Genomic DNA, 24,709 nt, shown 5'->3' on the forward strand with positions numbered 1-24,709 from the left:
AATGGAAGGGGATGTGGGGGGATTGATCGACTTCTATACGGTTAAACCAACCACTTCTGGGTCAACCAAAAAATAAAAACCCAACCCTTTAGTCATGTGGGGTCTGGGGATCCCCAGCGGGGGTTCCAGGGGGTCCCCAGCTAAACGACTGATAGTAAGGAACGAAACCGTACGTACCGATGGAGAACCGGTTCCATCTGCACACGCTCTCATTTATGGGGGTCCGCAGGCCCTAATGGATACAGAACTTGGGGGTCCGTGAAAAAAATATATAAAAAGGTTTGAGAACCAGTCTTAGTCCTAGCAGTGAGACACCTGGTGGAGAGTTCATATTGATAGTATGTGAGGTGGGGGTGGGGAAGGGGAAGGGGAGGGGGCGACTGCCAGTTTGAGTGTTCTTAAAACAAGACTGGGATGAAAATAAATCCCAGTTAACAGCCGGTGAGCGACCTGTGCGGTGCGTGGCTGTAAAAAAAAAAAAAAGGGAAAAAAAGAAGAAAGAACCAAGAACAAACCAAATCATATAAATAGAGAGGAGACAGGGAGGGCTGGATGGATGGATGAATGGATGGATGGATGAAGGGAGGAGTGGAACGCCTCCTCCTCTCTCTCTCTTCATAACTTCTCCTTGGAGATCACCCAGATGAACGGGCCAGACTGATCCTCGATGATCTGCTTCACCTCCTCGTAGATCTCCTCCAACGTGTCGCCCTGCACGATGGCTGCACCGTGGGAGAACCAGCAGTTAATAGTTAGTTAACGATGGCTGCACCGTGGGAGAACCAGCAGTTAATAGTTAGTTAACGATGGCTGCACCGTGGGAGAACCAGCAGTTAATAGTTAGTTAACGATGGGTGCACCGTGGGAGAACCAGCAGTTAATAGTTAGTTAACGATGGCTGCACCGTGGGAGAACCACTGGTTAATAGTTAGTTAACGATGGCTGCACCGTGGGAGAACCAGCAGTTAATAGTTAGTTAGTTAGCACCATGGTGTCAACTAACCCTAACGATGGCTACACCGTTGGAGAACCAGGAAGTCCAGAATTCAAAATGTACTTGAGTAAAAGTACATACAAATGTACTTAAAAGTATGAAAAGTAAAAGTACTCCTGTTTCAAGTTTTCAAATGTACAAAAATCTTTTAGAAAATAGCAGATCTACAAATGGCGCATTTATATAGCACTTTTATCCAAAGAGCTTTACATAGATCTAAAAATCTCACAATGAGCTTGTAGATCGGCTATTTTCAAATGGCCGAAATGTATATGGGGCTGAAGTGGTTAATGCATGTTTTGTAATAATAATCCAAATCTACAAAGTAACTAAAGTTTTCAATTAAATGTAGTGGAGTAAAAGTACAATATTTAATCAAATATGATAGGAGGTGTTGGGGTGTTACCTGTAAAATGCTCGGTGAACTCCTGCTCCAGCTTGGTTGCTCTGTCTAAGGTTTTCCTGCCCTGCTCCTCCGATAGCCTCTTGTTCATCTCCCTGAAACGCCATCTCAGGTTAGAATCCCCACAGAGAGCACTGTACGTCACATAACCATGGACACACCGTATACATGGAAACCTCTCCATATAATAAATATAATCTCCATATGCTAACTTATTGTGGTTTTATTTCATAATTAACGCCCTGCTTAATCATACTTCAGTGTCACACAAAATCATCAAATGTAGCAGATCCGCGAGCATGTCTATCTGCTACTTTTGCTTTTGAAGTTGAATCCTGAAAAGTAACAGTTTTGGACATATGAGGTTTCCACCCGACAAAGACGATATTTGTGTGTGGGTGTGTGTGCATGCATGCGTGCGTAACGTGCATTATAAACATAGCGAGGGCTCACATGATGTTCTCTACAGACTTGGGTTTGATGAAGACAGCGATGGGATGCAGCTGTGCCAACTGCAGCCTCTTTATGGCGTTACCAGATACGTCCAGGATGCAATGTTTACCCTGAAATATACAATAACATCATTCATCATCATCAAGTTAACTGCAGTCTCTTCATGGTGTCGCCATGAAGAGAGAGATAAGGTGGCTCACGCCATACTATTGTCATGAAGAGAGAGATAAGGTGGCTCACGCCATATTATTGTCATGAAGAGAGAGATAAGGTGGCTCACGCCATATTATTGTCATGAAGAGAGAGATAAGGTGGCTCACGCCATATTATTGTCATGAAGAGAGAGATAAGGTGGCCCACGCCATATTATTGTCATGAAGAGAGAGATAAGGTGGCTCACACCATACTATTGTCATGAAGAGAGAGAGATAAGGTGGCTCATGCCATATTATTGTCATGAAGAGAGAGATAAGGTGGATCACGCCATATTATTGTCATGAAGAGAGAGATAAGGTGGCTCACACCATACTATTGTCATGAAGAGAGAGATAAGGTGGCTCACACCATACTATTGTCATGAAGAGAGAGAGATAAGGTGGCTCATGCCATATTATTGTCATGAAGAGAGAGATAAGGTGGCTCATGCCATATTATTGTCATGAAGAGAGAGATAAGGTGGCTCACGCCATATTATTGTCATGAAGAGAGAGATAAGGTGGCCCACGCCATATTATTGTCATGAAGAGAGAGATAAGGTGGCCCACGCCATATTATTGTCATGAAGAGAGAGATAAGGTGGCCCACGCCATATTATTGTCATGAAGAGAGAGAGATAAGGAGGCTCACGCCATATTATTGTCATGAAGAGAGAGATAAGGTGGCTCACGCCATATTATTGCCATGAAGAGAGAGATAAGGTGGCTCACGCCATACTATTGTCATGAAGAGAGAGATAAGGTGGCTCACGCCATATTATTCTCAGCGAAGATATAAGCCATTAAGACCTGGAACGCATCTGTGTCACCTTAGCTTTTAACCACTGTAACCATTATTTTAAACTTTAGCTGTTGAAAAATAGCAGATCTACAGTACAAGCTCGTGGCACGGCACTTCGTCTTTGAATATATATTCTCTCACAGCAAACGTTTTCAAGCAATCTTTGCTTCTGAGGGGGGTCCCTGGAACAACATATTTTCAGATAGGGGTCAGTGGCCAATTACATATAATTTTTGCACATCATTTTTGTAATATCACATATTAAGCCTATGGCTGAGGGAAAATAAGGCTGAACTTGAATACGCTCCCCTCCTCCCCACCGTACCTTCTCTGCCACCTCTGAATGCCACCGTACCTTCTCTGCTCCCTCTGAATGCCATCGTACCTTCTCTGCTCCCTCTGAATGCCACCGTACCTTCTCTGCTCCCTCTGAATGCCACCGTACCTTCTCTGCTCCCTCTGAATGCCATCGTACCTTCTCTGCTCCCTCTGAATGCCACCGTACCTTCTCTGCTCCCTCTGAATGCCACCGTACCTTCTCTGCTCCCTCTGAATGCCATCGTACCTTCTCTGCCACCTCTGAATGCCACCGTACCTTCTCTGCCACCTCTGAATGCCATCGTACCTTCTCTGCTCCCTCTGAATGCCATCGTACCTTCTCTGCTACCTCTGAATGCCACCGTACCTTCTCTGCCACCTCTGAATGCCACCGTACCTTCTCTGCCACCTCTGAATGCCATCGTACCTTCTCTGCTCCCTCTGAATGCCATCGTACCTTCTCTGCTACCTCTGAATGCCATCGTACCTTCTCTGCTACCTCTGAATGCCACCGTACCTTCTCTGCTCCCTCTGAATGCCACCGTACCTTCTCTGCCACCTCTGAATGCCACCGTACCTTCTCTGCCACCTCTGAATGCCACCGTACCTTCTCTGCCACCTCTGAATGCCACCGTACCTCTTTTTCTCTGATTTTCTTTTTCTCAGATTTTCTCTGCCACCTCTGAATTAGCCTGGTTAATAAACCAGACCGAATCAGCCGTTGGCAAAAACAAATTTGCCTGCCAGCGGATTAGGGTCTGGCGAGGCTCAGTAGCACGACTCTTTCCTACAACCGAGAACAGGTCGGGCCAATCGGGACACGGTATGCAATATGGGCGGGCTTTGGTACAGTGACGTTCAATGCTTGAGACCTTTGACTGACAGTAGCTCTGACCAATTGCGTCAAAGAGAAAATGTTTGAACTCGCCCCCCGGGAAATTAAATCCAAGTGGAGCCAGCCCAGACTAATATACCGCGACAGTGTTGTGTGATATTAGTCTGGCTTATTAGCCAGGCCACCTCTGAATGCCACCGTACCTTCTCTGCTACCTCTGAATGCCATCGTACCTTCTCTGCCACCTCTGAATGCCACCGTACCTTCTCTGCCACCTCTGAATGCCACCATACCTTCCCTGCCACCTCTGAATGCCACCGTACCTTCCCTGCCACCTCTGAATGCCACCGTACCTCCTCTGCCACTTCTGAATGCCATTGTACCTTTCCTGCCACCTCTGAATGCCATTGTACCTTCTCCGCTACCTCTGAATGCCATCGTACCTTCTCTGCTACCTCTGAATGCCATCGTACCTTCTCTGCCACTTCTGAATGCCATCATACCTTCTCTGCTACCTCTGAATGCCACCGTACCTTCTCTGCCACCTCTGAATGCCACCGTATCTCCTCTGCCACTTCTGAATACCACCGAACCTGCTCTGCCACCTCTGAATGCCATTGTACCTTCTCTAACCACCTCTGAATGCTACCGTATCTTCTCTGCCACCTCTGAATGCCACCGTACCTTCTCTAACCACCTCTGAATGCCATCGTACCTTCTCTGCCACCTCTGAATGCCATCGTACCTTCTCTGCCACCTCTCGCACCGACTGGACGCTGGTCCCGTACAGGTGGTTGTTGTACTGGCCCGCCTCGATGAACTTGTGCTCCTGGATGTCCTTCTCCATCTGCTCCCTGGACACCACAAAGTGGTAGTCCCTGGCGTCCACCTCGTAGTCGCGCTTAGGACGCGTTGTGTCTGCACACACACACACACACACACACACACACACACACACACACACACACACACACACACACACACACACACACACACACACACACACACACACACACACACACACACACACACACACACACACACACACACACACACACACACACACACACACACACACACACACACACACACACACACACACACACACACACACACGATGGAGTTTAGAACAAACATGGGAAAGTTATCATTCTACACTGCTCTCAGTCTGCCACCAAAATGGGGAATGATCTTGACACCATCGATTACCATCCATTATTTTACATGTATTATTGCGTAATTATATAGCTATGTGTTTCCCTGGGTCTGTCTGTCCAAGCACGAACATAGCGTTATAGCGTTTGCTCACCACCAAGTGTCACTGTTGAAAATAACATTATAGCATTCGTTCACCACCAAGTGTCACTGTTGCACAGCCTAACACACAGACACATACACACACACAGGCCAGGGAGGAGGGCTTGTACAGTACAGTACAGTACAGTACAGTACAGTACAGTACAGTACAGTACAGTACAGTACAGTACAGTACAGTACAGTACAGTACAGTACAGTACAGTAACACTCACTGCAGACGGGTCTGATTTTTTAGGTTTTCTGACATCAATTGCACCCAAAAAACCTGAACTTTGAAGACTCAAATCAATATTGCAGCTCAAAAGGCTTCGGAACACACAGAGAAAACTCCAGACCACAGAAAATCCACTTAATGTTCAATGTTCAGGTTGTTTGGGTGTAATTGAGGTTATAAAACCTAAAAGAAAAACAAACAGAAACATCAATGAAAATTAATGTCACGAAACCGAGTCGGCGGGACTCACGTGGGACACAGGAGCCAAACTTGTCGGGGAACTCCGAGATGAGGTCATCGTTGATCCTGTCCTTCATAGGGCCCAGGATGATGACGGGACGGGTGTAGTTCACTGGAACACAACAAACTACATCAACAACATGCCAGGACGGGTGTAGTTCACTGGAACACAACAAACTACATCAACAACATGCCAGGACGGGTGAGGTTCACTGGAACACAACAAACTACATCAACAACATGCCAGGACGGGTGTAGTTCACTGGAACACAACAAACTACATCAACAACATGCCAGGACGGGTGTAGTTCACTGGAACACAACACAATGAGTAACTGGTGGTGGAAAGTAACTAAGTACATTTACTTAACGGGTATATTTTACCCAATGTAAAATATTCCATGCAAAATATTTCTCATCAAAAAATATTGAAGTAGAGCAATACATGGCAACTTGAGGTACTCTTCTTCAATATTCCATCATGACTTTACACAAAAAAAATGAAAAATAAATAGATATCATGGTGGGGCCCTATCATAGGGGGGCAAAATCTGTGAATAAGTGAGTATTATTTTAAAAATATTCGTGAAATAAATAAATAATGAAGCTGGGAACTGGTCCACACCCATTGTGGGCGTATGCGATTTTTCTCTATCACTAAACTGAAATTCACCCGAACACCTGTCTGTAGAAAAAAACCAGGGATGTGGGCAGGGAAACAAACCTACCTTCTATGATGTCACTGAGCATCATGAAGGTACTGAAAGACCCACCCACCTCAGACATCAGCAACATTTTGAAAATTACACATTTCAAGCTTGTCGATCTGCTACTTTTGCTATTAATTTGAATCAGTTTTGGACATATGAGGTTTCCACCCAACAGACAACACGCACACACATCTGACAGTCTTGGTGCCAATGGCGTATTGACCCTCTAAGAATAGACATAGTTGCTCACAGGGGTCAAGGGTCACAGACTCACCTTCCTGCTGGCTGACGGGTTCATAGGAGATGACGTATTCCTCCTGGCCACCTGGAGGCGCCACGGAGCACCACAGAGGAAGAAGAGGAAGAGGAAGTTGTTCACACAGGGAAACGAGCACAGCGCAGCCGTTCATATGGAGACGTTTCAACCAGGGGTTATCACCATGCTGGCTTGTGGTGGACATTTTTGTCAAAACTATGTTTTTTTCGCCACGGACATACAGAGTTAGCCCTGAAGGACCAGAACAGGTCTGTAACTCTGAGTGTACAAATGGAACCAAATGGACCCATAAGGGGTCCTTGCAAATAAAACATTTGAGAACCACTAGTACAAGTGGACTTCGTTTTTTCATGTCATATGAAAGCAGGGAATCATAGCTTCAAATTGACATAGCCTATTGGTTGTTCAGTTTGACCCACCAGTTTTGGAGATATGGCTTATAGAGTAATGTCTTGCAGGAAACAGCGAGTTGAGAAAACAGGCTTGAAAGGTTCACTTCTGTGGTCTCTAGCATTACACCTAGCTACATGTTTAAGCATTTATTTCATATTTACATGTCGTTTCAGCTTTCAGCTCCGACACTTATTTCAGACATGCTCTAGTATGTGAAGAGTCTGCCTGTGCTATTAACTCATTTTGGATAAAATATAAATGCATTTAGTTTTTCTCCTCTGGTGAACACCTGGAAGTTGCACGATGGCAGGCTCTCAATCAAATCTGGTCACATATGAAAAAAACCTGGAGACTTGACATTCAGTAATTGGGTCTTATGATCAAAATAAGAACATTATAATGGTGTGTGGAAAAAGAGACAGACATTTGCCACGGACAAGACCAAGTCTTTGCCACGGACACTCACACGGTCTCTGTGTGCGGACATATTGATGACCCCTGGTTTCAACACATGGAAGGACTCAGATTATGGAGACGTTTCGACTATAGCTAATGAACAAGAAAGAGTTCAAGTATGGATGCGGAATGAGGACAAACAGAGGAAATGGGGAGTTTCACTTTTCACTTAGGTACATTTTATAAAATATTAATATTTGTAATCATTTTAATAACATATATACTTGTCTGTTTTACAGATACACAAATCGATTCGCCAAAACTATTTTGGGCAAACATTCCCCCCAGAATAGTGATGCTGGGGGTTCAAGTGCATAATGAATCACTATTATTTTTGCCACAATAATCGTGACATGTAATTTTCATATCATCCCTAACACACACACACACACACACACACACACACACACACACACACACACACACACACACACACACACACACACACACACACACACACACACACACACACACACACACACACACACACACACACACACACACACACACACACACACACACACACACACACACACACACACACACACACACACAGCCACAGCCACAGCCACAGCCACCCGCCTCATAGTGTCCATGCAACGCTGTCAGCAGCACATCAACATAACCCGCCTTTAATAGACAGTCTTTCTCAAAGCAGAGAGAGGGACGAAGCTGCAAGGGTGTTGGACATAGCTGTGTGCGAGGTGTGAGGTGAGGGCAACGAAGCTGCAAGGGTGTTGGACATAGCTGTGTGCGTGGTGAGGGCAACGAAGCTGCAAGGGTGTTGGACATAGCTGTCTGCGTGGTGAGGGCAACGAAGCTGCAAGGGTGTTGGACATAGCTGTGTGCGAGGTGAGGGCAACGAAGCTGCAGGGTGTTGGACATAGCTGTGTGCGAGGTGAGGGCAACGAAGCTGCAGGGTGTTGGACATAGCTGTGTGCGTGGTGAGGGCAACGAAGCTGCAAGGGTGTTGGACATAGCTGTGTGCGTGGTGAGGGCAATGAAGCTGCAAGGGTGTTGGACATAGCTGTGTGCGTGGTGAGGGCAACGAAGCTGCAAGGGTGTTGGACATAGCTGTGTGCGTGGTGAGGGCAACGAAGCTGCAAGGGTGTTGGACATAGCTGTGTGCGAGGTGAGGACAACGAAGCTACAAGGGTGTTGGACATAGCTGTGTGCGTGGTGCGAGGTGAGGGCAACGAAGCTGCAGGGTGTTGGACATAGCTGTGTGCGAGGTGAGGGCAACGAAGCTGCAAGGGTGTTGGACATAGCTGTGTGTGCGTGGTGCGAGGTGAGGGCAACGAAGCTGCAAGGGTGTTGGACATAGCTGTGTGCGAGGTGCGAGGTGAGGGCATCATGCAGTTATTTCCCAGTCAGCGATAAGCAATCAACAGCGAGTTAGAAGAATCAAGTAAACGTATGTAGGTACGCAAGTCATCCAGATAGCTAGCTGTTAAGCTACATTCAGAGTAAGCCGGTTCTGGGAGGTAATCATGGTGTAAAGAAATATTTATCTCCGCTTTCGGGCAGAAACCAGCTAACTTCAAAACATGTATTTTTCAGGAAATTAAGAAAAAAAAATCACACCCGTGTGAACTGAAAAAATTATATATATATATATATATATATATATGACTGTATGTGTATGTATGTGTGACTATAAGTACTTGCATGAGACCCCTCATGCATGGGGGGGTGGAGTTAGCTGGTTTAGACGAAAGTTTAGATTAAGGTCCAATGGAGTTGGGTGGTTTTGTCAGATTTTTAATGCTGTTCATTGCTTCAACACACAAAAGAAAACGTAAAGGGTGTTCAATAGCATTGATTTATGAAAAAAAACAAAAAAACAACTCAAACTTTAGTTAGCTGGATTCTGCCGGACGACGACAATATAAAATAATTATATAGAAATTAAGATGAAGGAAATTAAGGGAGGCAGTATATTCGTATCGGCGATGAGGTGGAAGCCAGAGACGTGGTTGTTGGGAGACTTACGGTAACTACTCTCACTATCGCTGGCGTTAGACGTCACATGTTCTGCAATCACAACACAACAGGGTCAGAACACTACAACACCCACAATCCTTTGAGACAACACTGGACACAGTCACATGGTGTCCTACTACAGCACAACATCACTTATTATTAACCACTTTAACCCAGGTGTCACGTTTTTATTGACACGTTACAAATTAATAATACACAAAAAAAAGTCAAACATTTTAATGAAATTGAAATAAATGTCTTATCTTACGAGCCATTTTAGAATAGCTAAAGTATAAACTGGGCTATAGGAATTGTGGGAAGTGGTTAATAACATCATACTAATAATAACAATTAAGGACAAAATAACACAAAGGACATTCAATATAATTAACACCATACACCCAAGAGAAAACAAATGAAAATCAACTTGAATCAGACATCTCATTTTCACACACACACCCACACCCACACACACACGCATAGAGCTCAAGTTGACCGATTCAAACTCTGATCAGGGCTCTGTTGCTAAAGTGACAAAAGTGAGTTGATCAGTGAAGCTTCCTTGTTCCCCATGCTGGTCCTGGACCAGTGCAGATGTCTACACACACTTACCACAGCACTATACACGCACAGAGAGAGAGAGAGAGAGAGAGAGAGAGAGAGAGAGAGAGAAAGAGATGCACAGTGCATGACGGAACTCCCCACAAAGGACAAGGCAGGACACAGACATTTGAGGAGACAGAAAGACAGATGGACAGGGTGGACTATGGAATGAGACAAACGTTGTTGACTGTGTGTGTTTGTGTCTCTGTCTCTGTGTGTGTGTGTGCGCGTGCGTGCGTGCGTGCGTGCGTGCGTGCGTGCGAGAGAGAGAGAGGTTTGTGTGTGCTGTTGTGTAAAATGTGCTGTGCAGTACATGAATGTGTGTCGATTTGTGCATATATAGAGATGTGTGTTATGTGCGGGCGCCGGGCGACATGTATGCTGTGTATCCAAGCCATATTCTATGCTGTAAATGCTTGCATTTGTGTGTATATACAGTATCGTGTGTGTAACTGTGTACTGTGTGTGTGTGTGTGTGTGTGTGTGTGTGTGTGTGTGTGTGTGTGTGTGTGTGTGTGTGTATGCAGTACATTTGAGGCTGTGTGTCCAGCAGGTTCTTCTGCCTACAACTATTCTTCTAACGATGAATCGAATCAACACACACAAGGACGTTGCACTTCGGCAGCACTTTTAGCCACTCCGTATCAAACAGGAAAAATAGCCAATGTCATTGCCCAAGTATTTTTACCATATTTATTTTGCGGAATACTTTTTTTTTTTTGCTGAATGGCCATCCTGCTTGACCGGGAGAGATTTTATGCATACAGGATAAGCTTCAGTCTGTGTAGGGCCTAAATGGAAACAAGACTACGGAAACAAGACTTATGCCATCCCTTTTGGGTCCTATTTTCGTCTTTAGCCTTTTTTTACTATTTTGAAAAATATTTTTGAATAGTTCAAATAGCCGATCTAGAAGCTCAACGTGTTGATGTAGATCGGCTGTTTTTTCAAAATAGGATAGCATTAGGGATAAGGGGTTTAGCACTGACGAAATTAGGGCCCAAATGTTTGACTGTACTCTGTTGCTGTTTATACATTTTTGTCTAAAAAAACGAATCAATCAATGTAGGCCTACTACGTGTTTACGTGGCTGTCATGTTGAATACAAAAAAACAAAAAAAACAAACGAACAAAAAAAACTGATTGATTCTGGTTTGCCGTCTCCATGGGGTCTGCCATGGAGAAATAACAGCCCTCAGATTGATCAGAATTCAGCCGAGCAGAGTACCATGCTGGTAATCATACAGATAGGCTAAAATAATGATTTATTCATTAGAATCAGTTACAGATTAATTGCAGCCTTAAACTTTCATCAGGTGAACAAAGCTCATTGTTTAACACGCTCTGTGACTGTCCATAGTCTCATAATAGTCCTTCCCATATAGCCTACGTATTTTAGCACGGCTAGCTAAAACAGAAGTTCCTGAAGGACACAGGGCCATGGCTGGTGTGGCCAGGGTGGGGTTGGGGACTGGGAGCCAGGGTGACAGGGTGGGGGGCCAGGGACCAGGGTGGGGTTGGGTTTGAGGCCAGGGTGGGGTGGGGGGTTCAGGGCGGGGGTGGGGTTGGGTTTGGGGCCAGGGTGGGGTGGGGGGTTGGGTTTGGGGCCAGAGTGGGGTGGGGGACCAGGGACCAGGGTGGGGTTGGGTTTGGGGCCAGGGTGGGGTGGGGGTTGGGGCCAGGGTGGGGTGGGGGGTTTGAGGCTGCAGGGGGACTTACTGTATCCTTTAGAGAGCATGTCATCAGAGTTGTCCTGTGGAGCGATCAGCAGAGAGCCAGACAAACGACAAGAACAAAACAACCGTCGGACGACAACAACGTTACTACGAGAGAGAGAGAGAGAGAGAGAGAGAGAGAGAGAGAGAGAAAGAGAGAGAGAGAGAGAGAGAGCAGCAGAGGGGACTGCTGGTGGCGCCCCCCAGTGGACACACCCAGGACAGGGCAACAGGGCCGATAATGTTGTTTTAATAAAGTAGGAAGGGGCGTGGCTAGGAATACAGTGAGTGTTGTCAAATGATCGCAGGTTTGATCCCGGTTGAAGTGCCCTTGGGCAAGGCACTCAACTACCCAGATTGGCATTGATATATATCCATATATATATAATCTACATATACTGTAACAAATTGGTATCCTGAACTGAAATTGTATTATTGAGCGGTGTCTAACCGCTCCAATGACTGGCCGTGTGTGTATGTCTGTCTGTCTGTGGTACAAACAGCTGCAATACCGCTGGGTGACCTAAAGTAGCACTGTTGAGCAGCCTAAAAGGGCCATTCACACTATTGCACTAGAACTGCAGCCAGCCAGCGGTGTTGTTGAGCAGCCTGCACCGCTCAGTTCACACGGGTGTGATTTTTTTGTTTAGTAAAGAGCTTGAGAGACAGGGAGTTACTGAACAAACACACACTGTAGCAATGCATGATTACTATCAGAATATAGAGCTTAAACCTTTTTAACAGATAACGTTTATTTTATAGGCTATACCCCCTTTAAATACCTACAGTACATCAGATTATGTTCTGGTAGAACCGAGACCGGCCCTGTTGCCGTGACAACAGGCGTGCGTTCCATTAGGTGCGTCGACCACCCTCCGCCCTCTGCTTCCTGTCACTGCCGAACCAATGATCTTTTGGACCGACTCACGACCGCTCCGCCCCTCCCTATACCCCCCCCCCCTCACCCCACCCCACCCCCCTACACTGTCTGTCTGGTCCGGCTGGGATAACGCTGGGATACCGGGAGAGGGGGGGGGGGGGCATTGCTTTCGGGACATTACTTACGGTCCACATCGCTGGTGTCCTGCTCGCTGGCCTCCTTGCTCTTGTAGAAAGGAAACTTTCGGGAAAAGAGGTTCTTTTTACGCTTGTCACTGAGTGACTGCTGAGAAGGAGGGAACACAGGTGGGGCAGGAGGAGGGAAGGAGGTGGGGGGGGGGGGGGTAGGTGATAGGGAGGAGGAGGAGGAAGGTGAAGGAATCTTGATGAAGATAATAATGGAGAAGACGATGAAAAAAGAACCCTCGTACCGGCCCCGAGTTACGTCGCCCGCCGCCCCCTCCCATCCAAGTCTGTGGCTAGTAGCCCAAATGTTTGTAGTGAACCAACAATTAACCACCTTTAACCCTGGTGTCCCTAACTTTCCAAAAGTTATAATTTTGTTTTTAATAAAAAAATACATAAATACATAAAATAGCTAATTTATTTACATAAAATAGCTGTATGTAGTGGCAAAGACTGTTTTTGTTTAGGATGTTTTGGACTATTATGTTATGATTTCACAAGCTATATAGTTGGTGAAGTTGGGTTTCTATTTCTCCAAAAGCATTTTTGCTCATTCCCCACAGCCCTTTTGCAATGAAAGTTTGCATCGGGAACAGTTTTGCCTACTGACTAAAACTAAAGTGAAAAATGTTATTCATCAAACACTGGGTTGGTCTCCTTACTCCCATTAAATTAAATAGATACAATTGTCGCCCTGATGAAGACTTCTTGAGGTCGAAAGAAACATGTTGGCATTTGCCTTGTTTTAACCACTTAAACCCTATATGGTTGACCTGATTTCCTCAGGGCTCTATAGTCTGTTATGGTGGGGAAAGCTTTTGCTGAAAATAGCCAATATAATAGACAAGCTTGTTGATCTGCTATTTTCAGCGAAACCTGTTGTTTCCTCCATTTTACCTTCGGAGTGCCCCGGGTCCTCAATTTTTCTCTCATGTTTGATCCTGTTTGATCCAGGAGCACCACTGATACGTTTAACTATACTTTCAACCACGTGTTATCGCCATTTGTTAGCACTTGGTTGCATTGTTCTCTCAGGTTAAATGATGATTTTTCAAGTTGCAGTACCCTAACGATTTGAAAGCCATGAATGAATAAACTTTAATAGAAATAATTAAGTCACTCGTGACTAAACTTGTTGTGGGGATCGTCTTTAGGGGAAGCCTTTTAACACAGCTGAAGATTGAAATGCAAACTTTCCAATCCGCCAAGAGTCAGATGGGTCTAATAATCCAGTGGTTCTCAAAGCCTTTAAACAGGCCAGGGGTTGACACTAAGATCTCAGACACACTTGCCCATCAGGCAAGTACAGGTCATGTTCTACTTGCGCATGGGTCATGTCCACTTGCCCGAAAAGTAAATTGCGATAGGTACAATTTGAATTACCGTTCATTTAACACTTACACAAATTCTGGGGCTTTGTGATATGGACATACCTCAATATTTATGCCAAATATCTCAACAGCTATAAATTCCACGGACATCTTGTGTTGTTTTATAGCGAACTAAAGACAGATGCTATTCCCCACTCAAACACCTGAAATCAAACTAGTTTTATTTACTTGCGGGCAGTCGGGCAACCGCTAGTGTCATCCCCCTTAACCCCTGTAGTTTTAGAGCAACTGCATGATGTTGACCACTTTTTCCGTCTCTTCACCAGAAACTACCGATCGACAAGCAATGCAACGCATTGTGAGCTTGTACTGTTAAATCGGCAATTATTTGGTGAATGTTCACCCCAGAATATGAACACTGGGGTTCAACTGGTTAAGGGTAGTTCTGGAGTTAGATTAACATCTACTGTGTGCACTCCAGACAGTTTTTTTGTTTGATTCAATATTTAGACATTTGATATACAATTTATCAGACATGCCCCTCTCCTAATTCATTGTAAAAAAGAAAAGGAAAAAAAAGTATGTTAGATACATTGGCAACACACGTTCCTGGTCCCTGATATTGTCCTTCTAATGCATTATATATATATATATATTATTTCTTCAAAATATATATATAAAAATGAAATTCCCCCCTCACGCATTAGAAGGACACTATCAGTCGACAGAAGTGTTCAACAATCTAACGTGGTTAAAATGGGTCGATATATATATTCAGCTTAAATGAATATCAAATATCGAAATTTTGAATCAATCAACTTATGCCAGAGAATGACCCCAGAAGTGTTTAAGTTAAATAATACTGTTAACAGTGACACGATACAAATGTAACCAAATTGACTTGCTTTCATTTGTATACTGTCAGAGTTACAGACTTGTAAGGCTCTATAAATAAAATGTATTATTATCATTGATTTTGAACCCCCCTCAAGGAACCCCGAGGGTCCCTGGACCACTTTGAGAGCCACTGGTCTAATCACCAGACAAATGCTACAGAGAAAGGATTGCTTGATAGCCCCCCCAGGTGGACATATATGGATAAGACACCCATATATGGGTCAGCAGTGTGGAGCTATACATGCTGGATGGAAGACATTGTTTATCTTCCATCTGAAATCAAGAAGCTACGCGGTGTCGGATGTCGGCCATCTTGTTAAAGAGGAGAGTTAGAAGAGTTGAGCTCAGAGACGGAGTGAGAGGAAGAAAAAGAGAAGGGGATGCTGGTGAATGGAGTCAAAGTGGTATTAATACAAGACAACTAGTTATGTTCATGCAGAGAGAGAGAGAGAGAGAGAGAGAGAGAGAGTCCGGCCCAATGTCCGACATGATGTGAGAGTTTGACACATTACACTCAGAGTAGTCGTGCGAGCCAGACAGTTGTATCCCACGATATTCAAATGCTTCCGTCATACACACGCGGATGTGACGCCTCCTCCCCGCTTCCGTTTCCTCTTTACGGTTGCGCAAATGTGTCAAAACAATCGAAGCATATCGTTGCTGTCTGGAAGAAACCACCTAACTTTGTTTTTCATAAATCAATGCTATTGAACACGCTTTATGTCTGTCTGTTACGTCTTTAGCGAAAGCCTCCTAACTCCATTGGATACTCAGACTATCTGCCAATCCAGCCAACTCCACCAGTTTAGCCCTCTTTTTTCCCACATAAATCAGTGCTATTGAACGACCTTTACTTACATGTGTTGGTTAAAAACATATTGAACCAAAGTAAAGTATTAAAATGTGCGCTTCGACAAAAAACTCCTAACTCCACTTGAGATTTTGGAGTTAGGTGGTTTCTTCCAGACAGCAAAGATATAGCTTGCTGCTTATCAGAAATAGAAATTCTGAAATGAAATGGATATTTTAAAATATATATTTTCGTGAACGGAAGTGGATGACATCTTTCATTCTCGGCTTTCGGGAGGTGTAGCTCCAGACTCTATATAGCATTCGGAGATTGTAGTTGTCTGGCTACACGAGACTTCACTCCAAGCAGAGTGCCGTAGCGTGAGAGAGGACAAGTGAGAGGAGAGGAGACGAGGGGAGGGGAGGAGGCGAGGAGACATAGGACTCGAAGCAGATGCTGGTGACGGGAGCAAAAGGATGGACAGACAGACAGTTAGCCAGCCAGACAAACGGACAGATAGACAGTAGTCAGCCAAACTGACGGACAGATAGACAGTCAGCCAGACAGACAGACAGTCAGTCAATGGCAAGCGTTGTTTTGTTTATTTTTTTCTCTGGTTGGGGTTTGTCCTCGTCATGCACATTGGTTTGAACTCGGCAGTGGTGTCCGTGTTAGGAGGCTGGGGGTGGTGTGGGCATTGTTTGGTCAGGCATGTTAAAGACCAGCTGAAATGTTTATTATTATTATATATTTTTTAGGAGCATAATCGTGACATATTTCAGCTCCCAACTATCGCATTACCGACCGTGTAGGCATCTTTTAACCCACGCCAGAAAGTAAAAAATAAAAAATCTAAAAGGCAGTGCTGAATTAAGTGTGTTACTGCATTGGGATAGGCAAAGGGATAGGCCCTTGCCTCAAGATGTTTTCAGAAACATATGGCAGCGGTCCTCAAACATTTTAATCTCAAAGGCCTCTCAGAGTTAGTAGTGAGTCGGGATACTTTTTTTCGTTTCCTACATATAATGAAACAATAATGAAAATAGCCAATGTACAAGATCACAACGCGGTGGCAACTTCTGCCAAGTGACGCGTTGTGAGCTTGCAACGACGCATTGGGGTTTTGTTTGACAGGAAGTCATTCAAGTTGGACCTTTATCGACTTTTTGATATACAAATGCACGGAAACGGAATGTATGTAACCATTATGACCACGGATAAACTCTAAAAAGTGTGATTTTTCTTTTCTTTCCCCATTTCAGCTGGTCTCTAAAGTTACCATGATGACACACTAGGTGTGTGTGTGTGGCCACGTCAAAACACACGTTATAGAGAAACACACGTTATTAAAAATATATAAAACACACTAATCTGGGAGGGGAGCGAGGCTGAGGCAGTCAAAAGATCATCCACGACATGCTATTAACTAAGTAGCTAGCTAGCTGCCATTATTGTCACTCTGGAACTATTAGTTGGATCAAACAGTGTGATTAGTACGTGTAGTTTGTAGTAGCAGTGCAGCAGCTTCGGAAAATAACATTAACACAATACAGTCCACAGGAAATGGGTATTCTAGCACTGCATGCTATATAGGCCTACTGTATATAGGGCTGGGCACGGTAGTGGATATGGACAAACTCAAATATCGATGTTGTGATGATCGTATTGTGGCCATAATCGTTTTTATTGTAGTCCTAATTAAAAAAATATATAAAAAAAATATATATGTTTTTTCTACAAGCTATATTGCATGCCGTTGTGAGTTAGATTTTTTATATATATATATATATATTTTTTTTGAAAGTATGTAAAATAAAATTAAGTGATTCAAAATATTTTAACAGTTCCATACTGCCATATCACGAGAGTATACTATTCAAATCCTACCTAGTCACGACATATATCGATATAATACAGAGATATTGCCCAGCCAGATGTGTAAATGGTCTTATTGGATGTGAATGTTATAGTATTTGGTGGCAGATGATTTTGGGACCACTCACCCCTCTGTCTCTGGACTTGGCGTTGAACTTGACCGTCTTTAGTCTCGCTCTCTCCTTCTTCTCCACTCTGCCAGAAGGAAGACGACACGCGCTTACAAACTGGTAACCCTTTTGTGTATGCACCTGTGTTAATGTCTACTGTGTGTATATATATATATATATATATATATATATATATATAATGTTGTATGGAGTTACGAGGTTTCTGCCCTACAGCAACGATATAAAACTACACTGTGTGCATGCGTGCTTGTGTGTGTGTGTGTGTGTGTGTGTGTGTGTGTGTGTGTGTGTGTGTGTGTGTGTGTGTGTGTGTGTGTGTGTGTGTGTGTGTGTGTGCGGGTGTGTGCGTGCAAGCATTTGTGTGTATGTGCATGTGTGTGTGTGTGTGTGTGTGTGCTCAGTGTGCTCACCGTCTCTTGCTGGGGATGACCCCCACCTCTTCCAGCTCGCCCTGCGAGGTGACCTGCCTGGCCTGCCACCACTCATCGTCTGACGCGTTCACCACATGCAGGATGTCACCGAACGCAAAGTTCAGGCCCTGGCTGGGCAGGCCCGAGTCCTTGGTCTTATCATAGTCAAACAGAGCTCTGCATGTGTGGGGGGGGGGGGGGGGACAGAGGGAGAGAGGGAGAGAGAGAGAGCGAGAGAGAGAGAGAGCGAGCAAAAAATAACTTCAGATAAAAAAGCTACAAATCCGCTGTGTAGCTTTGTATCTTTGAATCTTTTGCATCATGCCCGTGTGAAGGCAACACATAACACAACATTGCATGATGCAGCCATCATAATGGCAGCCTGCTGCTGTGTGCAGCAGTTATCTGATCAGATCAGCCTATTCGTCGTACGGTGTCGCGCGTTTAAAAAATCAGATCTACAAGCTCACAACAAGTCGCAAGGCACCACATTGTGAGCTTGCATGTCTGCTATTTTCAATACGCAACAACACCGACCGTCATACGGCGAAGCACACAGGTTTACACAGCTGCGGCTCGACTCCTCCTGATCAGCGCTGACCGCGTCTTCTGGGTTCGCTCGGGTGTTGTGATGAACTACACTTGAGGGGTCCCGAGGTGATAGAATCTGAACCAAGCCGGACCCAATGGGCTCTATGCACACACATCATTTTGGAAAAGATGACACGTGAACGCTGTTTCATACGTGAACGCCACTGTTTCATACGTGAACGCGTGCAATGATAGTCAACGGCCAGCGCGTTCATGTTAATGGGGCAATCCATCCCAGAATGCACTCTGTTCCTACCCGGAAGGAGGAGTGAAATCGCCTCATGCGCTTTTGAGCAACTTAATGCAAGTGGATGGGAGGAGAAATCCGGTGCAGTCTCTATTCATATATACTCTAAGGTTAAAACGTATGTATGCAGAGCATTACCTGACGTATAGCGACCTCTTCTGGCTGGTTCGGAGTGAGCCCGACCCTGAGCTGATGCTGCTGTTCATCATCTGTTCTCGAAGGTCATGGATCTTTGCCTCGAAACGACCGTACTCTGTAACAGACAACAGCTGCATTCATAACGACCGTACTCTGTAACAGACAACAGCTGCATTCATAACGACCGTACTCTGTAACAGATAACAGCTGCATTCATAACGACCGTACTCTGTAACAGACAACAGCTGCATTCATAACGACCGTACTCTGTAACAGACAACAGCTGCATTCATAACGACCGTACTCTGTAACAGACAACAGCTGCATTCATAACGACCGTACTCTGTAACAGACAACAGCTGCATTCATAACGACCGTACTCTGTAACAGACAACAGCTGCATTCATAACGACCGTACTCTGTAACAGACAACAGCTGCATTCATAACGACCGTACTCTGTAACAGACAACAGCTGCATTCATAATGACCGTACTCTGTAACAGACAACAGCTGCATTCATAACGACCGTACTCTGTAACAGACAACAGCTGCATTCATAATGACCGTACTCTGTAACAGACAACAGCTGCATTCATAATGACCGTACTCTGTAACAGACAACAGCTGCATTCATAATGACCGTACTCTGTAACAGACAACAGCTGCATTCATAACGACCGTACTCTGTAACAGACAACAGCTGCATTCAGAAACCACTAGACTCTGTAAAGCAGTAGGTTGCCAAACCTTTTCGTGTCAAGCACCCCCAAATTGCTGTGTTTTTAGCGCACGGACTCCCGTGGCTTTAAACCTTATATTTTAAAAATAATTTGATACTACATCTCATTTCCATGCATAAAGTGTGATGTGATGCCTCTTGGAACTATGACTGGTGGCCTTCTGTTGTCATCAATGTGCTGTGTGATCTGTTTGTTTGTATATGTTTTCTGTATCCTGACTGCTGTGCACAAAACAAATTTCCGAAAGGACAAATATCTATCTATCTATCTATCTATCTATCTATCATCTCATCAAAGTTGGTCTTGTGACTTGCATGTTGTCAATTACTTGCATCAGAGGGGGATAGGTGGTGGAGTTACACAATTTGAGGGTCCAATGGAGGTTTTATCAGAAGCACCTTTTAATACTTTCCATTGGTTCAATATTTATATATATATATAATATATTGTTTAACCAACACAACACACACACGTAAAGGATGTTCAATGGAATTGATTCATACAAAAGAAACTCTAAAACCTCAAAAACTTAGTTAGGTTTCCTTCTTTCTTGCCAGTAAGTAAAGTCTCACAGCAGAGAAGTCTAGTAGTCCAAGGTTGTACATAAGGTTGTGGCATAAGCTTACAGATGTGAATATTAATGACTGAATATACTGTACGTACTCAACAAACGTCCCAGGTGAAACAAAGGTTGAATACTCTAGTTAGTATTCACAGTAAGGGAGTGTCTATCGACTGGAGCAGTGAGCATTATGTCTCCGCATCTTCTTGGGGACCTTGAATTAGGAAAGACCCCGACATCTGCCACATCTATCGATTCCCCAGATTAGTTTAGTCTTGGAACAGAATAGACGGACGCAAACGCAACGCAACACAACAAGCAACTGCTGTGCGTCAGCAGCACAGAGTTTCACTGCAGGTGGAATGAACCACTTGAGACTTCGAATATCTACAAGCTCACAGCGCATTGTGTCGGTTTTAACCGAGTTAAATCCAATCTCAAATTAATTAACAAGCAATGAATACTATAACGTCTCTGTGTAAACCTCATAGTGTCCAAAACTACAAGCTTATTTGGGGATGGGTTTTTTTCCTTTTGTTTGATAAATCACAGGTAATGGGGAGAGATAGAACACACAGCAAAGGGCGTCATCAGGAATCGAACCCGCGACACGCTGTCAGGCTGCATCAGCAGCCTAGGTGTCCGGACCGCTACCCCAGCCGTCCGGGCCAATGGATCTCCTACTTTTGATGCTTTCGTGTGACGCTGTATTATGACAACGTAGGGCTTTATATACCAAAACACAAAAAATATGAAGATAAGAGGTTTTTAAAAATAAAAACTGAGTAGTCGATCACACCGTTTAAAAATAAACAAAAAGGAAACCGAACAATATCCGACCCAAACACACCACTCATGAGTCCCAGTTGGATCAGTTCAACAGAGCGTTTGCAACAGCAGCACACCACAAATCCTCACCCTTCAGTTCCAAGCAGTGGTGGAAACAGTATTCAATGTTATACTTAAGTAAAAGTATCAATACTGCAATGTAGAACTCAAGTAAAAGTCTGGAATTCAAAATGTACTTGAGTAAAAGTACAAAAGTATTGGCATCAAAATCTACTTAAAGTACCAAAAGTAGAAAGTACTCACTATGCAGAATGTCCCATTTCAAGTATTCAAATGTGTAAAAATCTTTTGAAAATAGCAAACCTACAAGCTCACAATGTGTCGCATCGCAACGCATTGTGAGCTTGTAGATCGGCTATTTTCAAATGGCCTCAATGTAGGGCTGAAGTGGGTAATGTATGCTTTGTAATAATAATCTAAGTAACTCTAAATACTTAAGAAAATACAAATACTTAAAAATTGTACTCAAGTACAGTACTTAGAAAATGTACTTAGTTACTTTCCACCACTGGTTCCTCCAAGTCCCTTAATATTAATAATAATAAAGCAGGTCCCGTACCTCAGGGCTTTTAATAGTCCATCCATGTCTGGCATGGAATTCAATCCCTGCCGGAACGCAAGACGCAGCGTGACTGTCAATGTCAAGGTCTCCAAACCAAATAAAACATTTTTTAATTCACCCGCCCCCAAAATCACAGTTACTGGAGTTAAAGTGAAAATAAATATTACTATCGTCACTGTCGGGTGTCCAAAAAACGTTCCTTTTTTATTATATTTAAAAAAGTAAAGTGTACAACGAGTTGTGAGCTTGTAGGTCAGCTATACTCACTACTTTTGGGTGAAAGCTGTTTATTATAAATAAATTATAAATACCAGCAGGCAGCAGAGGAGATTTTTAATCCGTCATGGCAGTGAATCAAACTCCGTCTGAGGTGTATTCAACGACAATTTTGGAGGCTACGACACTCTCATTTTGGACTAAATCGCTAGGGAACAAACACAGCATGACTGACACTTAGGGATGTATCGACCTCTTCGTGCTCACATTCACTCTGCCGCGACACCAGGTGCACTTTCCTGGGTATTTAACCCATTTTGACCTGAGATCAGATTCTAAAAATGTCTTCTACATCCTGACAGTTTTCTGAAAAAGCTATGTTTCTATGTCAGTCGTTCTTTGATTTTTCAAAAATAGCAGACCTACAAGCTCGTAGCGCGCCACTCGGTGGCGTGCTATGAGCTTGTAGATCTGCTATTTTTCAATAGCTAAAGTATAACATAATGCTAACACCAAAAGGGGTAATCAGAGACGGCTCGGGGACCCTTTTGGGGCCGTCACAGCATGTTGTGATGCATTGTGAGCTTGTACATCGGCTATATTCACCCGTGATTAGGTGTAGAAGGGAAAAAAGAGAAAGAGGGGCAAGTAGAGACCCCTGTCGGATCCTGGTTAACGGCGTATTGGATTTAAAAGTTGGATAAAACAAAAAATAAATGCTTAAAAAGTTAAAGCTATATATATTCTGATAGTAATCACTGCTATAGACGCATTTCCAGACTACATCACACGATTCACACTGATAAGGTAAAGTATGGGCACGCAGGTCGAGGCCAAAAGAAACCGACCACTCATAAGATGCAATGTAAAATGGAATTTCTGTTTATTATATAGAGCTAGGAGAGACATGGAGACTCATGTTACTGAACAAGCACGCCATAGCAATGATTACTATGAGAATGTAGAGCTATTTAACACTTATTTTAACTAAAATAAATCACTTATCCTACCTTTAAGTGGTTAAAAGATGGTGACAGCCGCTGAAAGTCAACCTAACAGGAGCAGAAGAAAACTGTCCCACTGGGAAGGAGAGTTGAGTCAAACCCAACTGAACATTCTTTTTGTCGTTTTACTATGACCGTATAAACCAGGGTCATATGTGTAAAAACGTGTCAAGTCAAATACCTTGTACAGCACGTGCACATGTACTTTGATCAACACCAACTGGTTTTTGTTTGTGAGTAGCCACTCAAAATAAGCGATAAGTCATGGTGAGCTCCCATATCGCTTCTCATCAACTATTTAACAGCAGGCAGCTTCACAAAGCCAGACAATTATAGTGGTCTGAGGTGAGCCGTGACACTCATCCTGGGTGACCACATGGACATTATAAGGGACGTCGACTGATCCATGACACGTTTTTTGTGTCCCATGCTGAACCTGTAGAGCCCCAGACCTCTGAATAACAATGGTGTGTCTGCCATTCTGACAGAAGTGCAACATTTTAGAAAGAAGCGCACCACCTACGTAGACGCACTGTGGCGCGACTGCTTAGCTAACAACACTGCAGAGCTCAAGAACCTGATGATAGATAGGAGAGTGTGGAGGGCAGCTATCCAGGAGTCCTGAGTTGGTGTTGGCTAGACCTCACTCTCACAGCTAACTTAGAAAACAAGTAAAAAAATAAATTACAAATGAAGCAAATGTTATTATATTTAACAACTTAATCCCTATTCAAAAGTTTTCTAAAATAGATCTACAAGCTCGCAACGCATCACAACACACTACAAGGCCGATAATGTCAGATTTTTGGGGCGAGTCCTACACCACCGAATACCGATGTTTTGGCTGATAGTTTAACAAAAAGTGCAAAGTTCTAGCAAATTAAGTAAATGTAAAATGGAAATAAAATAAACTTAAATTTATTTAACAACTCAAGCCCAATTCAAAAAATAAGCTTGCAATGTGTCGCACTGCATCACAACCTATAATGACCCTAACCCCTTCCCCAGGAGGAAATTACTAATGTTGTTCGAGAAAGGGAAGTCTGGAAATCTGCAACTGTTACCCCCCCGCGACCCAATTCCGCATAAGCGGTTGAAGATGGATGGATGGTCATATAAGCGGCAAGCCACATCATGGTAAATATATCAGCCTAACTCTAACATATATCGAGTCGAATGCACAATGCCTGCATGTGGGAAAACTGCACTGTCAAATGAAGATTTTCATCTCTCACTCAGTCAGCATGTTTTAATGAAGCCGCAGTTCTCAAACTTGAATTGAAGACTGCTTACTAATTAGCGAATGGGTACAAATTTGGATGCAAAGTCTTTGATAACGCACATTACCATCTGCTTGAGATCCAAATGAAGATACTTCATTATGTAATCTGTT

The 24,709-nt window shown here is 43.8% G+C and overlaps 1 protein-coding gene across 10 annotated transcripts in view; it reads right to left on the bottom strand.

The window, feature by feature from the left end:
* Positions 1-351: 351 nt before the first annotated feature.
* Positions 352-24,709, bottom strand: part of dlg1b (discs large MAGUK scaffold protein 1b) — a 166,502-nt gene continuing 142,144 nt past the window's right edge. For 5 of the 10 annotated variants that reach the window (XM_079530381.1, XM_079530379.1, XM_079530388.1 and 2 more), the window contains 11 exons: positions 19,383-19,497; positions 18,407-18,583; positions 17,994-18,060; positions 12,973-13,072; positions 9,599-9,640; positions 6,755-6,805; positions 5,781-5,882; positions 4,745-4,917; positions 1,851-1,960; positions 1,401-1,492; positions 352-722 (listed from right to left, as the gene is read on the bottom strand). In XM_079530381.1, coding sequence (XP_079386507.1) covers positions 616-722; positions 1,401-1,492; positions 1,851-1,960; positions 4,745-4,917; positions 5,781-5,882; positions 6,755-6,805; positions 9,599-9,640; positions 12,973-13,072; positions 17,994-18,060; positions 18,407-18,583; positions 19,383-19,497 — 1,136 coding nt within the window. In that variant the 3' untranslated portion in view covers positions 352-615. Of the gene's footprint in view, positions 723-1,400; positions 1,493-1,850; positions 1,961-4,744; positions 4,918-5,780; positions 5,883-6,754; positions 6,806-9,598; positions 9,641-11,911; positions 11,946-12,972; positions 13,073-17,993; positions 18,061-18,406; positions 18,584-19,382; positions 19,498-24,709 lie in introns of all 10 variants that reach the window. The other 5 variants (XM_079530384.1, XM_079530380.1, XM_079530385.1 and 2 more) reach the window with 4 other exon arrangements.

The sequence above is a fragment of the Electrona antarctica genome (genome assembly GCF_951216825.1).
Source record: "Electrona antarctica genome assembly, chromosome: 19".
Lineage (NCBI taxonomy): Eukaryota > Metazoa > Chordata > Actinopteri > Myctophiformes > Myctophidae > Electrona > Electrona antarctica.